This window comes from Crinia signifera, chromosome 19, assembly GCF_055691185.1.
Source record: "Crinia signifera chromosome 19, ASM5569118v1, whole genome shotgun sequence".
Classification (NCBI taxonomy): domain Eukaryota; kingdom Metazoa; phylum Chordata; class Amphibia; order Anura; family Myobatrachidae; genus Crinia; species Crinia signifera.
In genome coordinates, this window is record NC_139226.1 from 5,553,509 (window position 1) to 5,568,951 (window position 15,443).

Sequence of the window (15,443 nt, forward strand, 5' to 3'; positions counted from 1 at the left end):
AGTTGTGTTGACCTTTTTTCATGTGTCGACATTTGCCTGTTGGCCTATGTACCGGAACCAGTGTTATCAGGCATAGGGCGATTAGTAACACAAGGGACAGCTCTTCTGATAACAGCTGTCCTTTGTGATGCGGCACTGGACTTCTGCGCAGAGGGATGGCCTGGCCGCAGGGCATGCTGGGAGGGATCCATGACGGATTCCTCAAACAACGCTGTGGTAAAAAGCCCAGTGCTGCCCCGACAGAGGGGCTTTAGAGACAGATAACGGGGTTTTGGAGCCAGATAACGGGGGTTTTTAGCACCAGATAACGGGGTTTTTAGAGCCAGATAACGGGGGTTTTAGCACCAGATAACGGGGTATTTGGAGCCAGATAACGGGGTATTTGGAGCCAGATAACGGGGTTTTTGGAGCCAGATAACGGGGTTTTTAGCACCAGATAACAGGGTTTTTGGAGCCAGATAACAGGGTTATTAGCACCAGATAACGGGGTATTTGGAGCCAGATAACGGGGTTTTTGGAGCCAGATAACGGGGTTTTTAGAGCCGGATAACGGGGTTTTTAGCACCAGATAACAGGGTTTTTGGAGCCAGATAACGGGGTATTTAGAGCTAGATAACGGGGGTTTTTGGAGCCAGATAACGGGTTTTTTTGGAGCCAGATAACGGGTTTTTTTGGAGCCAGATAACGGGATAGTTGGAGCCAGAGAATGGGGTTTTTAGCACCAGATAACGGGGTTTTTAGAGCCAGGTAACGGGGTATTTAGAGCAAGATAACGGGGGTTTTTGGAGCCAGATAACGGGGTATTTAGAGCAAGATAACGGGGTTTTTGGAGCCAGATAACGGGGTTTTTGGAGCCAGATAACGGGGTTTTTTGGGGCCAGATAACAGGGTTTTTGGAGCCGGGATGCAGTTAAAATCCCGGCGTTCGGGATCCCGGCGTTCAGAATCCCGACGCCGGAATCCCGACGGCCGAAATCCCGACACATTCTCCCTCCGTGGGTGTCCACGACACCCCTGGAGGGAGAATAAATTAGCATGCCGAGCGCAGCGAGGCACCGGGCCCGCTGCATGGCGAGCGCAGCGAGCCCGCAAGGGGGGGGCGATCCACGTCCCCCCCTTGTCGGCATTTCGGCTGTCGGGATTCTGAACGCCGGGATCCCGACCGCCGGGATTCAGTACTGACTCCTTGGAGCCAGATAACGGGATATTTGGAGCCAGATAACGGGGTATTTGGAGCCAGATAACGGGGTATTTGGAGCCAGATAACGGGGTATTTGGAGCCAGATAACAGGGTTTTTGGAGCCAGATAACGGGGTTTTTAGCACCAGATAACTGGGTTTTTAGAGCCAGATAACGGGGTTTTTGGAGCCAGATAACGGGGTTTTTAGCACCAGATAACAGGGTTTTTGGAGCCAGATAACGGGGTTATTAGAGCCAGATAACGGGGTTTTTAGCACCAGATAACGGGGTTTTTAGCACCAGATAACGGGGTATTTGGAGCCAGATAACAGGGTTTTTAGAGCCAGATAACTGGGTATTTGGAGCCAGATAACGGGGTTTTTAGAGCCGGATAACGGGGTATTTGGAGCCGGATAACGGGGTATTTGGAGCCAGATAACGGGGTATTTGGAGCCAGATAACTGGGTATTTGGAGCCAGATAACGGGGTATTTGGAGCCAGATAACGGGGTTTTTGGAGCCAGATAACGGGGTTTTTGGAGCCAGATAACGGGGTATTTGGAGCCAGATAACGGGGTTTTTGGAGCCAGATAACGGGGTATTTGGAGCCAGATAACGGGGTTTTTGGAGCCAGATAACGGGGGTTTTGGAGCCAGATAACAAGGTTTTTGGAGCCAGATAACGGGGTATTTGGAGCCAGATAACGAGGTTTTTGGAGCCAGATAACGAGGTTTTTGGAGCCAGATAACGGGGTATTTACGGCATTTCTGTTTTAGGGCACCCGCCCATGATTAGTGACGATCTGAAATAACACAATGATGTCTCACACCTGGGCCTAGTTCATGTTTGCACGTTGTGCTGATGTGTATGCAACCGAGCTATTGCGCAGGCACCGCGATCGGACTGTGGGGGTTATTCAGACCTGATTTCCAAGCTGCAATTTTGCAAGGTGCCAATTATCCAACGACTGCCCGTGCGCAAGGCCATTCAGCGAATAAATTCTGGATGTTATCACAGGATGGCGTCGCGCAGGCGTACTACAAGCCGTACACATGGGCAGTCTATCGGCCTGATAATTCAGGTCTGAATAACCCCCAGTATCGGGGAGGACTGGCAGCGGTAAGGCTTGTATGTCACGGCCATTTTCGGGGAGTGTATCAGCTACGATCATGTACGTAGAGAAAGGTGGCGCCCGCGGGGCATCAGGCCTGGTATTGCGGGATATTTAATGTGTATTATCACAGTGGCGTGCCATAGGGGTGCCCAGCTAATAGCCACAGTGCAGGCATTAGGCACCTCCAGCAGCTGGCACACACTCTTCTTACCTGCGATGTAATCCTGCCGCTCCACTGACTGACACCTGCAGGCGGCACTGCCCACTGTCCCCTGGCACTGGAGGAGTTAACCACTGTACGGTACCCCAGGGGTGCTGCCAGCCTGTCACAGGAGGGGCTGCTCGGATTAATGGCACTGCAGTGTAAGAAACGCGACGACATCCGATTTATTTAAATCGCTAACCTAATAAGTGACAGTGATTTATATGAGTGACATTTGTCAGGCAGCCTCCGTCACAAGGGGTTAACTTTGTACACACGTTGCCTGAATGGTAATGCAAGACTGGGCCCCGTGTATGCCAGCTACAGACCAGGATGCTGGATACAAAGTAGGGGTATGGTGATGGTCGCCACAAGCACATGCAGGGGATGTAGTACTTCCTGTAGGTGTAATGGGCAGGGCCATAGGCACAACATTGTGTCGTCGCCCCCCCTCGTTTTGCGGACCACCGCAACCCCCCTCCCACTATTCACAGACCCCCGTGACTTGCGGACCCCCGTGATTCACGGACCCCCCGCGACCCCCGCACCCACGATTCGCGCCCCCCCCCCCCCCCACGTCCCCCCTTCTCGTGATTCATGGACCCCCACAACCCCCCTCCCGTGATTCAGCCGACCCCCCTCCCGTATTTCATGGACCCCGTGAGAAGGGAATTGCCATGCCGCCCCCAGCAGGTGCCACCCCTAGGTACGTGCCTCACGTGCCTAGTGGGAAATCCAGCCCTGGTAATGGGGGTATTATAACATGTGGGGTAGAAGGGGGAGGGGGTACAGGGCATGGGTGATTGCAGAATTACAATGTGAGAGGAGCACTCAGTAAGGTAGGGTGGAGTTAGAGGAGGCTGGGGCTGGGGGGTGGAAGAGTGAAGTGAGTACTCACTAAGACAGGAGGAGGCAGGGGCTGGGGGGAGAGTGCACCGAGCACTCTGTGAGACAGGAGGTAGGGGTTAGAGTGGAGTGAGCACTCTGTGAGACAGGAGGTAAGGGTGAGAGTGGAGTGAGCACTCAGTAAGACAGAAGGAGGCAGGGGCAGAGGGAGAGTGGAGTGAGCAATCGGTGAGGCAGGGGCTGGGGGGTTGGGATCGTTTGGTCTACAGCAAGTTGGTCCACAAGCAATAGGTCAACACTGCTAGGTCGACACGGGACAAGGTCGACATGGGTTTAGGTTGACAGGTCAATAGGTCGACACAATCATTAGGTCGACAGTCAAGTAAGTCAAGGTTGACATGGTGCTTTTCACGTTTTTTTGACCCGAAAGTCGACAAAGTAGACATGGACACAGTTTTCAATGCACCACATCCCCTCGCACTCATGTCATCCTTGACTCATGTCAACCTAGAACCACGTCGACCCATCCCCATGTCGATCTAACGTATCGACCCAATGCTTGTCGACCATTGGCTGTATCCCGGCTGGGGAGAGTGGAGTGAGCACTCAGTGAGGCAGGAGGATGAGGCGGAGGGAGGAGGAGGCAGGGGCTGGAGGAGTGTTGAGTGAGAACTCAGTGAGGCAGGAGGAGGAGGCAGGGACTGGGGGAGTGTGGAGTGAGAACTCAGTGAGGCAGGAGGAGGCGGAGGGAGGAGGAGGCAGTGACTGGCAGGGGCTGGAGAGAGTGGAGTGAGCACTCAGTGAGGCAGGAGGAGGAGGAGGCGGAGCGGGAAGGAGGCAGGGACTGGGGGAGTGTGAAGTGAGAACTCAGTGAGGCAGGAGGAGGCGGAGGGAGGAGGAGGCAGGGACTGGCATGGGCTGGGGAGAGTGGAGTGAGCACTCAGTGAGGCAGGAGGAGGAGGAGGCAAGGACTGGAGGAGAGTGGAGTGAGCCCTCAGTGAGGCAGGAGGAGGAGGAGAAAGAGGCGGAGGGAGGAGGAGGCAGGGACTGGAGGAGAGTAGAGTAAGCACTCAGTGAGGCAGGAGGAGGAGGTGGAGGGGGGAGGAGGCAGGGACTGGGGGAGAGTGGAGTGAGCACTCAGTGAGGCAGGAGGAGGCAGGGACTTGCATGGGGCTGGGGGAGAGTGGAGTGAGCACTCAGTGAGGCAGGAGGAGGAGGCGGAGGCAGGGACTTGCAGGGGCTGGGGAAGAGTGGAGTGAGCACTCAGTGAGGCGGAGGGAGGAGGAGGCAGGGACTTGCAGGGGCTGGGGGAGAGTGGAGTGAGCACTCAGTGAGGTAGGAGGCGGAGGGAGGAGGAGGCAGGAGGCAGGGACTGGTAGGGGCTGGGGAGAGTGGAGTGAGCACTCAGTGAGGCAGGAGGAGGAGGCAAGGACTGGAGGAGAGGAGTGAGCACTCAGTGAGGCAGGAGGAGGAGGCAGGGACTGGGGAGAGTGGAGTGAGCACTCAGTGAGGCAGGAGGAGGAAGGGGCGAAGGGAGGAGGAGGCAGGGACTGGGGGAGAGTAGAGTGAGCACTCAGTGAGGCAGGAGGCGGAGGGGGGGGCGGAGGCAGGGACTGGAGGAGAGTGGAGTGAGCACTCTGTGAGGCAGGAGGAGGAGGAGGAGGCAGGGACTGGGGGAGAGTGGAGTGAGCACTCAGTGAGGCAGGAGGCGGAGGGGGGGGGGCGGAGGCAGGGACTGGGGGAGAGTGGAGTGAGCACTCTGTGAGGCAGGAGGAGGAGGAGGCAGGGACTGGGGGAGAGTGGAGTGAGCACTCAGTGAGGCAGGAGGCGGAGGGGGGGGGCGGAGGCAGGGACTGGGGGAGAGTGGAGTGAGCACTCTGTGAGGCAGGAGGAGGAGGCAGGGACTGGGGGAGAGTGGAGTGAGCACTCAGTGAGGCAGGAGGAGGAGGAGGCAGGGACTTGCAGGGGCTGGGGGAGAGGGGAGTGAGCACTCAGTGAGGCAGGAGGAGGCGGAGGGAGGAGGAGGTAGGGACTGGGGGAGAGTGGAGTGAGCACTCAGTGAGGCACGAGGAGGAGGAGGCAGTGGCTGGGTGAGAATGGAGTGAGCACTCAGTGAGGCAGGAGGAGGAGGAGGGAGGAGGAGGGGGAGGGAGGAGGAGGCAGGGGGAGAGTGGAGTGAGCACTCAGTGAGGCAGGACGAGGAGGAGGCAGAGGGAGGAGGAGGCAGGGACTGGTGGAGAGTGGAGTGAGCACTCTGTGAGTCAGGAGGAGGAGGAGGCATGGACTGGGGGAGAGTGGAGTGAGCACTCAGTGAGGCAGGAGGAGGAGGCAGGGACTTGCAGGGGCTGGGGGAGAGTGGAGTGAGCACTCAGCGAGGCAGGTGGAGGAGGCGGAGGGAGGAGGAGGCAGGGACTTGGGAAGAGTGGAGTGAGCACTCAGTGAGGCAGGAGGAGGAGGAGGGAGGAGGAGGCAGGGACTGGGGGAGAGTGGAGTGAGCACTCAGCGAGGCAGGAGGAGGCAGGGGGAGAGTGTAGTGTGTACTCAGTGAGGCAGGAGGAGGGAGGAGGAGGTAGGGACTGGGGGAGAGTGGAGTGAGCACTCAGTGAGGCAGGAGGAGGAGGCAGAGGGAGAGTGTAGTGAGCACTCAGTGAGGCAGGAGGAGGCAGGGACTTGCAGGGGCTGGGGGAGAGTGGAGTGAGCACTCAGTGCGGCAGGAGGAGGAGGCGGAGGCAGGGACTTGCAGGGGCTGGGGAAGAGTGGAGTGAGCACTCAGTGAGGCAGGAGGCGGAGGGAGGAGGAGGCAGGGACTTGCAGGGGCTGGGGGAGAGTGGAGTGAGCACTCAGTGAGGCAGGAGGAGGAGGAGGAGGGAGGAGGAGGCAGGGGGAGAGTGGAGTGAGCACTCAGTGAGGCAGGAGGAGTTGGAGGAGGGAGGAGGCAAGGGGAGAGTGGACGGAGTGAGCACTCAGTGAGGCAGGAGGAGGAGGAGGAGGAGGGAGGAGGAGGCAGGGGGAGAGTGGAGTGAGCACTCAGTGAGGCAGGAGGAGTTGGAGGAGGAGGAGGAGGCAAGGGGAGAGTGGACGGAGTGAGCACTCAGTGAGGCAGGAGGAGGAGGAGGAGGCGGAGGGAGGAGGAGGCAGGGACTGGCAGGGGCTGGGGGAGCCAGTTGATGCCAGGCTGTGGCTGCTGCAGGCAGTCAGGGACAGAGCCGCCCAGGATAAGGCTCTTACACCCGGCCGGTGGCTTCCAGCAGGGGATGTGCCGGCACCAGAGCCGGGCTCCGGGGATCCCCGGGCTGCAGTCAGGCGCCTGAAGCAGATGGAGGTACCGGGGTCGGCATGGGAAAGATGAGCTGCCCCGGGGTGAGCGCCCTGCTGCTGCCCCTCCTGCACCTGGCACTGGGTAAGTGGCCCCCGCTGGGGGGTGCTGTCACTCACCTGTCACTGGCACCGGGGCAGATGGGGGGGGTCCGCTGCCCGTAGAACTAGTACATGTGTGCTGCCCCCTGTGTTACCCCACCCCCTTCCCCCCATGCCCCGAGTGACATCATCCCCTATCCCCCCATTCCTCTGTGTGGTCCCCCCTGATCCCCGGACAGCGCGGCTCCGGCAGATGATACATAACATACTGTAGTTGCAGTTCCGCTATTTCCTGTTCTTCTCAGCAGCAGCCACAGGCTCCAGTGTGTGCTCCATCCCCAACTCGTGTCCCTCTCCCCTGCCCCATCCCTGGTGCCCCTCTCCCCTGCCCCATCCCTGGTGCCCCTCTCCTTCCCGATCCCTGGTACCCCTCTCCCCATGCCTGGTGCCCCTCTTCCCTGCCCCATCCCTGGTGCCCCTCTCCTTCCCTATCCCTGGTACCCCTCTCCCCATGCCTTGTGCCCCTCTCCCCTGCCGGATCCCTGGTGCCCCTCTCCTTCCCTATCCCCGGTACCCCTCTCCCCATGCCTTGTGCCCCTCTCCCCTGCCGGATCCCTGGTGCCCCTCTCCTTCCCGATCCCTGGTACCCCTCTTCCCATGCCTTGTGCCCCTCTCCCCTGCCGGATCCCTGGTGCCCCTCTCCCCTGCCCCATCACTGGTACCCCTGCCCCATCCCAGGTGCCCCTCTCCTTCCCGATCCCTGGTACTTCTCTCACCTGCCCCATGTCTGGTGCCCCTCTCCGCTGCCCAATGCCTGGTGCCTCTCTCCCCTGCCCCATGCATGGTGCCCCTCTCCTTCCCGGTCCCTGGTGCCCCTCTCCCCTGTACCATCCCTGGTGCCCCTATCCTCTGCCTCATACCTGGTGCCCCATTCCCCAACTATCACCTACTACCCCACTCCCACCTGCCCCCCCTCCTGTCCCATCCCTGCTGCTACCCTCCTTTGCCCCATCCCTGCTGCCCCCTCCTTTACCCCATCCCTGCTGCCAACCTTCCTTGTCCCATCTGTGCTGCCCCATCCCTGCTGCCCCCTACCCTGCCCCATCCCTGCTGCCCCCTCCTTTACCCCATCCCTGCTGCCAACCTTCCTTGCTCCGTCTGTGCTGCCCCCTCCCATGCCCCATTCATGCTGCCCCTCTCCTCTGCCTCATCCCTGCTGCCCCCTCCTTTACCCCATCCCTGCTGCCAACCTTCCTTGCCCCATCTGTGCTGCCCCCTACCCTGCCCCATCCCTGCTGCCCCCTCCCATGCCATAACCATGCTGCCCCTGTCCTCTGCCCCATCCCTGTTGCCCCTCTCCCCCAGCCTTTGTCCATATCTGTCCCAGTGGTTCCTGATCTTCTTGTTGATAACTATTTTCCCCAGTCACCAGTATAGTAATATTGTATGTTATGGTATATACTGTATACTGTATGTTCTCACTCTCTATGTTGTTATATACAGTCACTGTAGGTATGTGTCCCTGTGTAATGTATGTACTGTATACAGAGACAGCTACCTCTCTATAACAGTGTTATATACAGTCACTGTAGGTATGTGTCCCTGTGTAATGTATGTACTGTATACAGAGAGACAGCTACCCCTCTATAACAGTGTTATATACAGTCACTGTAGGTATGTGTCCCTGTAATGTATGTACTGTATACAGAAACAGCTACCCCTCTATAACAGTGTTATATACAGTCACTGTATGTATGTTCCCCTGTAATGTATTTACTGTATACAGAGACAGCTACCCCTCTATAACAGTGTTATATACAGTCACTGTAGATGTGTGTCCCTGTAATGTATGTACTGTATACAGAGACAGCTACCCCTCTATAACAGTGTTATATACAGTCACTGTAGGTGTGTGTCCCTGTAATGTATGTACTGTATACAGAGACAGCTACCCCTCTATAACAGTGTTATATACAGTCACTGTAGGTGTGTGTCCCTGTGTAATGTATGTACTGTATACAGAGACAGCTACCTCTCTATAACAGTGTTATATACAGTCACTGTAGGTGTGTGTCCCTGTGTAATGTATGTACTGTATACAGAGACAGCTACCCCTCTATAACAGTGTTATATACAGTCACTGTAGGTGTGTGCCCCTTTGTAATGTATGTACTGTATACAGAGACAGCTACCCCTCTATAACAGTGTTATATACAGTCACTGTAGGTATGTGCCCCTGTAATGTATGTACTGTATACAGAGACAGCTACCTCTCTATAACAGTGTTATATACAGTCACTGTAGGTGTGTGTCCCTGTAATGTATGTACTGTATACAGAGACAGCTACCCCTCTATAACAGTGTTATATACAGTCACTGTAGGTATGTGTCCCTGTGTAATGTATGTACTGTATACAGAGAGACAGCTACCTCTCTATAACCGTGTTATATACAGTCACTGTAGGTGTGTGTCCCTGTAATGTATGTACTGTATACAGAGACAGCTACCTCTCTATAACAGTGTTATATACAGTCACTGTAGGTGTGTGCCCCTGTAATGTATGTACTGTATACAGAGACAGCTACCCCTCTATAACCGTGTTATATACAGTCACTGTAGGTGTGTGTCCCTGTAATGTATGTACTGTATACAGAGACAGCTACCTCTCTATAACAGTGTTATATACAGTCACTGTAGGTGTGTGTCCCTGTAATGTATGTACTGTATACAGAGACAGCTACCCCTCTATAACAGTGTTATATACAGTCACTGTAGGTGTGTGCCCCTGTGTAATGTATGTACTGTATACAGAGACAGCTACCCCTCTATAACAGTGTTATATACAGTCACTGTAGGTATGTGCCCCTGTAATGTATGTACTGTATACAGAGACAGCTACCCCTCTATAACCGTGTTATATACAGTCACTGTAGGTGTGTGTCCCTGTAATGTATGTACTGTATACAGAGACAGCTACCCCTCTATAACAGTGTTATATACAGTCACTGTAGGTGTGTGTCCCTGTAATGTATGTACTGTATACAGAGAGACAGCTACCTCTCTATAACAGTGTTATAAACAGTCACTGTAGGTGTGTGCCCCTGTGTAATGTATGTACTGTATACAGAGACAGCTACCCCTCTATAACAGTGTTATATACAGTCACTGTAGGTGTGTGTCCCTGTAATGTATGTACTGTATACAGAGACAGCTACCCCTCTATAACAGTGTTATATACAGTCACTGTAGGTATGTGCCCCTGTAATGTATGTACTGTATACAGAGACAGCTACCCCTCTATAACAGTGTTATATACAGTCACTGTAGGTATGTGCCCCTGTAATGTATGTACTGTATACAGAGACAGCTACCCCTCTATAACCGTGTTATATACAGTCACTGTAGGTGTGTGTCCCTGTAATGTATGTACTGTATACAGAGACAGCTACCCCTCTATAACAGTGTTATATACAGTCACTGTAGGTATGTGCCCCTGTAATGTATGTACTGTATACAGAGACAGCTACCCCTCTATAACAGTGTTATATACAGTCACTGTAGGTGTGTGTCCCTGTAATGTATGTACTGTATACAGAGACAGCTACCCCTCTATAACAGTGTTATATACAGTCACTGTAGGTGTGTGTCCCTGTGTAATGTATGTACTGTATACAGAGACAGCTACCCCTCTATAACAGTGTTATATACAGTCACTGTAGGTGTGTGCCCCTGTGTAATGTATGTACTGTATACAGAGACAGCTACCCCTCTATAACAGTGTTATATACAGTCACTGTAGGTATGTGCCCCTGTAATGTATGTACTGTATACAGAGACAGCTACCCCTCTATACCAGTGTTATATACAGTCACTGTAGGTATGTGTCCCTGTGTAATGTATGTACTGTATACAGAGACAGCTACCCCTCTATAACAGTGTTATATACAGTCACTGTAGGTGTGTGTCCCTGTGTAATGTATGTACTGTATACAGAGACAGCTACCCCTCTATAACAGTGTTATATACAGTCACTGTAGGTGTGTGCCCCTGTGTAATGTATGTACTGTATACAGATACAGCTACCCCTCTATAACAGTGTTATATACAGTCACTGTAGGTATGTGCCCCTGTAATGTATGTACTGTATACAGAGACAGCTACCCCTCTATAACCGTGTTATATACAGTCACTGTAGGTGTGTGTCCCTGTAATGTATGTACTGTATACAGAGACAGCTACCCCTCTATAACCGTGTTATATACAGTCACTGTAGGTGTGTGTCCCTGTAATGTATGTACTGTATACAGAGACAGCTACCTCTCTATAACAGTGTTATATACAGTCACTGTAGGTGTGTGTCCCTGTAATGTATGTACTGTATACAGCAGTGTTTTTCAACCACTGTGCCGTGGCACACTAGTGTGCCTTGAGCTGTTCTCAAGTGTGCCTCCAGATCTAGAGATGCCCAAACCAGTTTACAGCCACCACCAGTTTAATTGTTATTTACTGGTCTCTTCTTTTCATGTAAAGGGCCAATGTTTTTTATGTTTGTTACCTGTGGGGACCAGTGTGATTGTTTTTATATGGGAGCCAATAGGTTTTTTTTCCTGTGGGTGCCAATGTGTTTTGCCCTGTGGGGATCTCATGGTGTGCCTTGGCAATTTTAAAATCTTATTTAGTGTGCCACAAGGTAAAAAGGTTGAAAATCACTGGTATACAGAGACAGCTACCCCTCTATAACAGTGTTATACACAGTCACTGTAGGTGTGTGTCCCTGTGTAATGTATGTACTGTATACAGAGACAGCTACCCCTCTATACCAGTGTTATATACAGTCATTGTAGGTATGTGCCCCAGCACACTATACACAGGTACGGGCTCTGTACTGATCTATCCTATTACAGCATATGTGTGTGTATATTTTTATATATATATATATATATATATATATATATATATATTATTTTTTTTAAGTAGTCCGCACTCTATTCCATATCCACTGGTAAGTGGGGGGTGCTCCTACCGATGACCAAACATCGAAGTATAGGGGAGATGAAAAGGGCACTCGCCAATTTTGTAAAATTTCAATGAAGTTTTATTTGCATCAGGGAAACTGACATACCAACATCGACGCGACATAACGTTTCAGTCTAGGGTAGACCAACATCAGGATAAGGTGCAGCCTTACAGTCAGCAACCTCTGATAAGCATCCTGGCATCCACCTCTAGAGAGGATACTCTATATATATTTATATAGAATACAATTGTGGGTTGGCGCCCCTAGTGTTGAACTTCACAATTAGATCAATTACTGTATTTGCCGTCGGATAAGACTACTTTTTCCCCCTGAAAAACATGCCTCCAAGTGGGAGGGTCGTCTTATACGCCGGGTGCACTTATATAACAAACTCTATATTTTGAGTGGAAATGTTGGGGGGGTCGTCTTATACGCCCAGTCGTCTTATACGCCGGCAAACACGGTAGGCCTTAGATAAATTCACTTTAGCATACAGTAAAAAAAGTAATTTCAAATATTTATTAAAATGTCTCTTTTTCAACACAGTGGTGACAATTGATCCAGATCTTTATGGTTCTCATACAGACATTTCAGATACTTGATAACAGCAGAAGAATATACCCAACACGTTTCGTCCCTTAATGGGACTTCATCAGGGGGTTTACTACAAAACAATCAATAACATTCAAATGTAAATATTTCAAATGATATTATTAAGCCTAGTTTATAGGGCGAAGTATCTATTACATTCCATTTACTCAGCTGAAAAAATCGAATAGCACCTACAGTATTCCTATTCTTTCTGGCTAAGCGGCGAATAGTCTTCATCCCGGCAGTGTTGCTATTGAATACACCATCTGAGGTTAACGCTTAGTGGATAAGACCTCTGTAGGTGGCCATACGTACACATAAGTGAGTCATTAGTGTACAACCACATGCTGAAACAATAATGGTCAGCCCATGTTACCCCAGCATATGTGTGTGTGTGTGTGTGTGTGTATATATATATATATATATATATATATATATATATATATGCACACACACGCAGTCACTATATACAGGTACGGGCTCTGTACTGATCTCTCCTACTATTACCGCCGTACACTGTGCTATCTGCAGCTCCCTGCCTGTCTGTCATTCTATATATAGCGTCACTATTATCCTGTGTGGTCTCTGTGTAAACTCTTTCTGTCAGGCGCACTACTGGGGTACCACGTTATTGGGGTGTGCTCTGTCAGGGAATGCTGCATACATCCCTCTATTACAGTAAAGCATCGGGATGTAACTGAATCCTCTATCTGGATTTTGCAATCTTTGTGTATTCTTTCATAACCCATTGTTGCTTATCATTCTTGTATTGGGATATAGTGACATGTAGATTCTCTGTCACAATATTGCAATGTTTGTAGAATATGTTGTGATGAGATATTGCATTATGTTTCTGTCCACATAGTATTGTAATATATAATATTATTTTTCTGGTTCTGGCGTGATATTACATTACATGCATATTATTATGTGCTTTATTCCTCTGTCGTGATACTTTTATCATCATGTCATGATATTATGCTGTAATACACTGTATGTAGATTCTACCTCTGTCATGATAAACCATGGACAGTATGTCAATTCTCCCTGTCATGATACGCAGTGTTTGCATATTTTGATGAGGTGCCATGTGGAAATCTTCTCCATGTCATGATGTGCAGTATATACAGGTTTATCCCTTCATGACAGGCTGCAGTATACAGGGTCACCTGCCATTACCTGCTGCAAATACACCCTAGCCCCCCTTCCATGACAATGTGAAGTTTGGCGACATTCTCCCTGCCAGGAGTTGGTGCAGTTTGTACAGGTTCTCCCTGTCATGAGGCCGTGCAGAATTTCTATGTTTTTACTATCATGACAGTGTGCGTATTATCCAGGTTCTCCCTGTCATGACAGAATGCAGATTACCCAGGTTCTCCCTGTCATGACAGTGTGCATATTATCCAGGTTTTCCCTGTCATGACAGAATGCAGAGTTTCCAGGTTCTCCCTGTCATGATGGTGTGCAGATTACCCAGGTTCTCCTCGTCATGACGGTGTGCAGATTATCCAGGTTCTCCCCGTCATGACGGTGTGCAGATTATCCAGGTTCTCCCTGTCATGACGGTGTGCAGATTACCCCGGTTCTCCCTGTCATGACGGTGTGCAGATTGCCCAGGTTCTCCCTGTCATGACGGTGTGCATATTATCCATGTTTTCTCTGTCATGACGGTGTGCAGATTATCCATGTTTTCTCTGTCATGACGGTGTGCAGATTATCCATGTTTTTCCCATTATGAGGATGTGCAGATTATCCAGGTTCTCCCCATCATGACAATGAAATGTTTGTCGATGTTCAGGACAATACACAATTTGTACAGGTTCTCGCCATCATAATGATGTCATGTTCTCCTTGTCATGACAGTGTGTAGATTATCCATGTTTTCTCTGTCATGATGGTGTGTAGATTACCCAGGTTCTCCCCGTCATGACGGTATGTAGATTATCCAGGTTTACCTGGTCATGACAGAATGAGTATTGTCCAGGTTCTCCCTGTCATGATGGTGTGCAGATTACCCAGGTTCTCTCTCTCATGATGGTGTGCAGATTACCCAGGTTCTCTCTCTCTCATGACGGTGTGCAGATTATCCAGGTTCTCCCTGTCATGAAGGTGTGTAGATTATCCATGTTTTCTCTGTCATAATGGTGTGCAGATTACCCAGGGGTGCAGACTCCAAGGTTTTCCCCATCATGACAATATGTAGATTATCCATGTTTTTCCCATTATGACGGTGTGTAGATTATCCAGGTTTTCCCCTTCATGACAATGAAATGTTTGTCGATGTTCAGGATGATACACAATTTGTACAGGTTCTCCCCATCATAATGATGTCATGTTCTCCTTGTCATAACGGTGTGCAGATTATCCAAATTTTCCCCATCATGATGACATGTATATTACCCATGTTTTCTCTGTCATGACAGTCTCAGATTATCCAGGTTTTCCCTGTCATGACGGTGTGCAGATTATCCAGGTTTCCCCGTCCTGACAGATTACTGTCCACGATCTCCCCGTCATGACGCAGTGCAGATTATCCATTTATTCCCTGTCACAACGTCACGGTGTGCATATTATCTAGGTTCTCCCCGTCATGATGATGTGCAGATTATCCAGGTTCTCCCTTGTGTGACGTTTCACAGATTATGCATTTTTCCCATGTCATGACGATTGGGCAGATTATCCATGTTTTCCAGTCCTGATCATGTGCAGATTATCCAGGTTTTCCAGTCCTGACGATGTGCAGATTATCCATGTTTTCCAGTCCTGACACTGGGCGGGATGTATCAACATACATCGCCGCCCTTCGCACGGCAGCCGCCGCGATGCTACTGCATATGTACTAACATATGCGGCCAGCATCGGGCTGCGGTAACGGAGACCCCCGCGATACCTGTGATGTGGGCTGCGGGGGTCTCCGTCACCTCCCGGCTGCTGCCAGCGTCCCCTGCGTCTCCTCCTCCCCCCTGAAGCCGGATGTCCTCCCGGCTGTGACACCAGGGGGAGGAGGAGGTTAAGGGAGGACGGGAGGGGGGGGGGCGGCGCGCGAACGGCGTACGGCGGGAGGCGAAAGAAGCCCATAGGCTTCTATAGGGTATCGCCACCCTTTGGGTGGCGATACCCTGTCCAGCGAAAACGGG

General features: G+C 51.3%; 1 protein-coding gene across 1 annotated transcript in view; it reads left to right on the forward strand.

The window, feature by feature from the left end:
- Positions 1-6,492: 6,492 nt before the first annotated feature.
- The window catches only part of IGSF21 (immunoglobin superfamily member 21), a 400,123-nt gene continuing 391,172 nt past the window's right edge, over positions 6,493-15,443 (forward strand). The window contains exon 1 of the mRNA XM_083161891.1: positions 6,493-6,740. Coding sequence (XP_083018017.1) covers positions 6,677-6,740 — 64 coding nt within the window. The 5' untranslated portion in view covers positions 6,493-6,676. The remainder of the gene's footprint in view (positions 6,741-15,443) is intronic.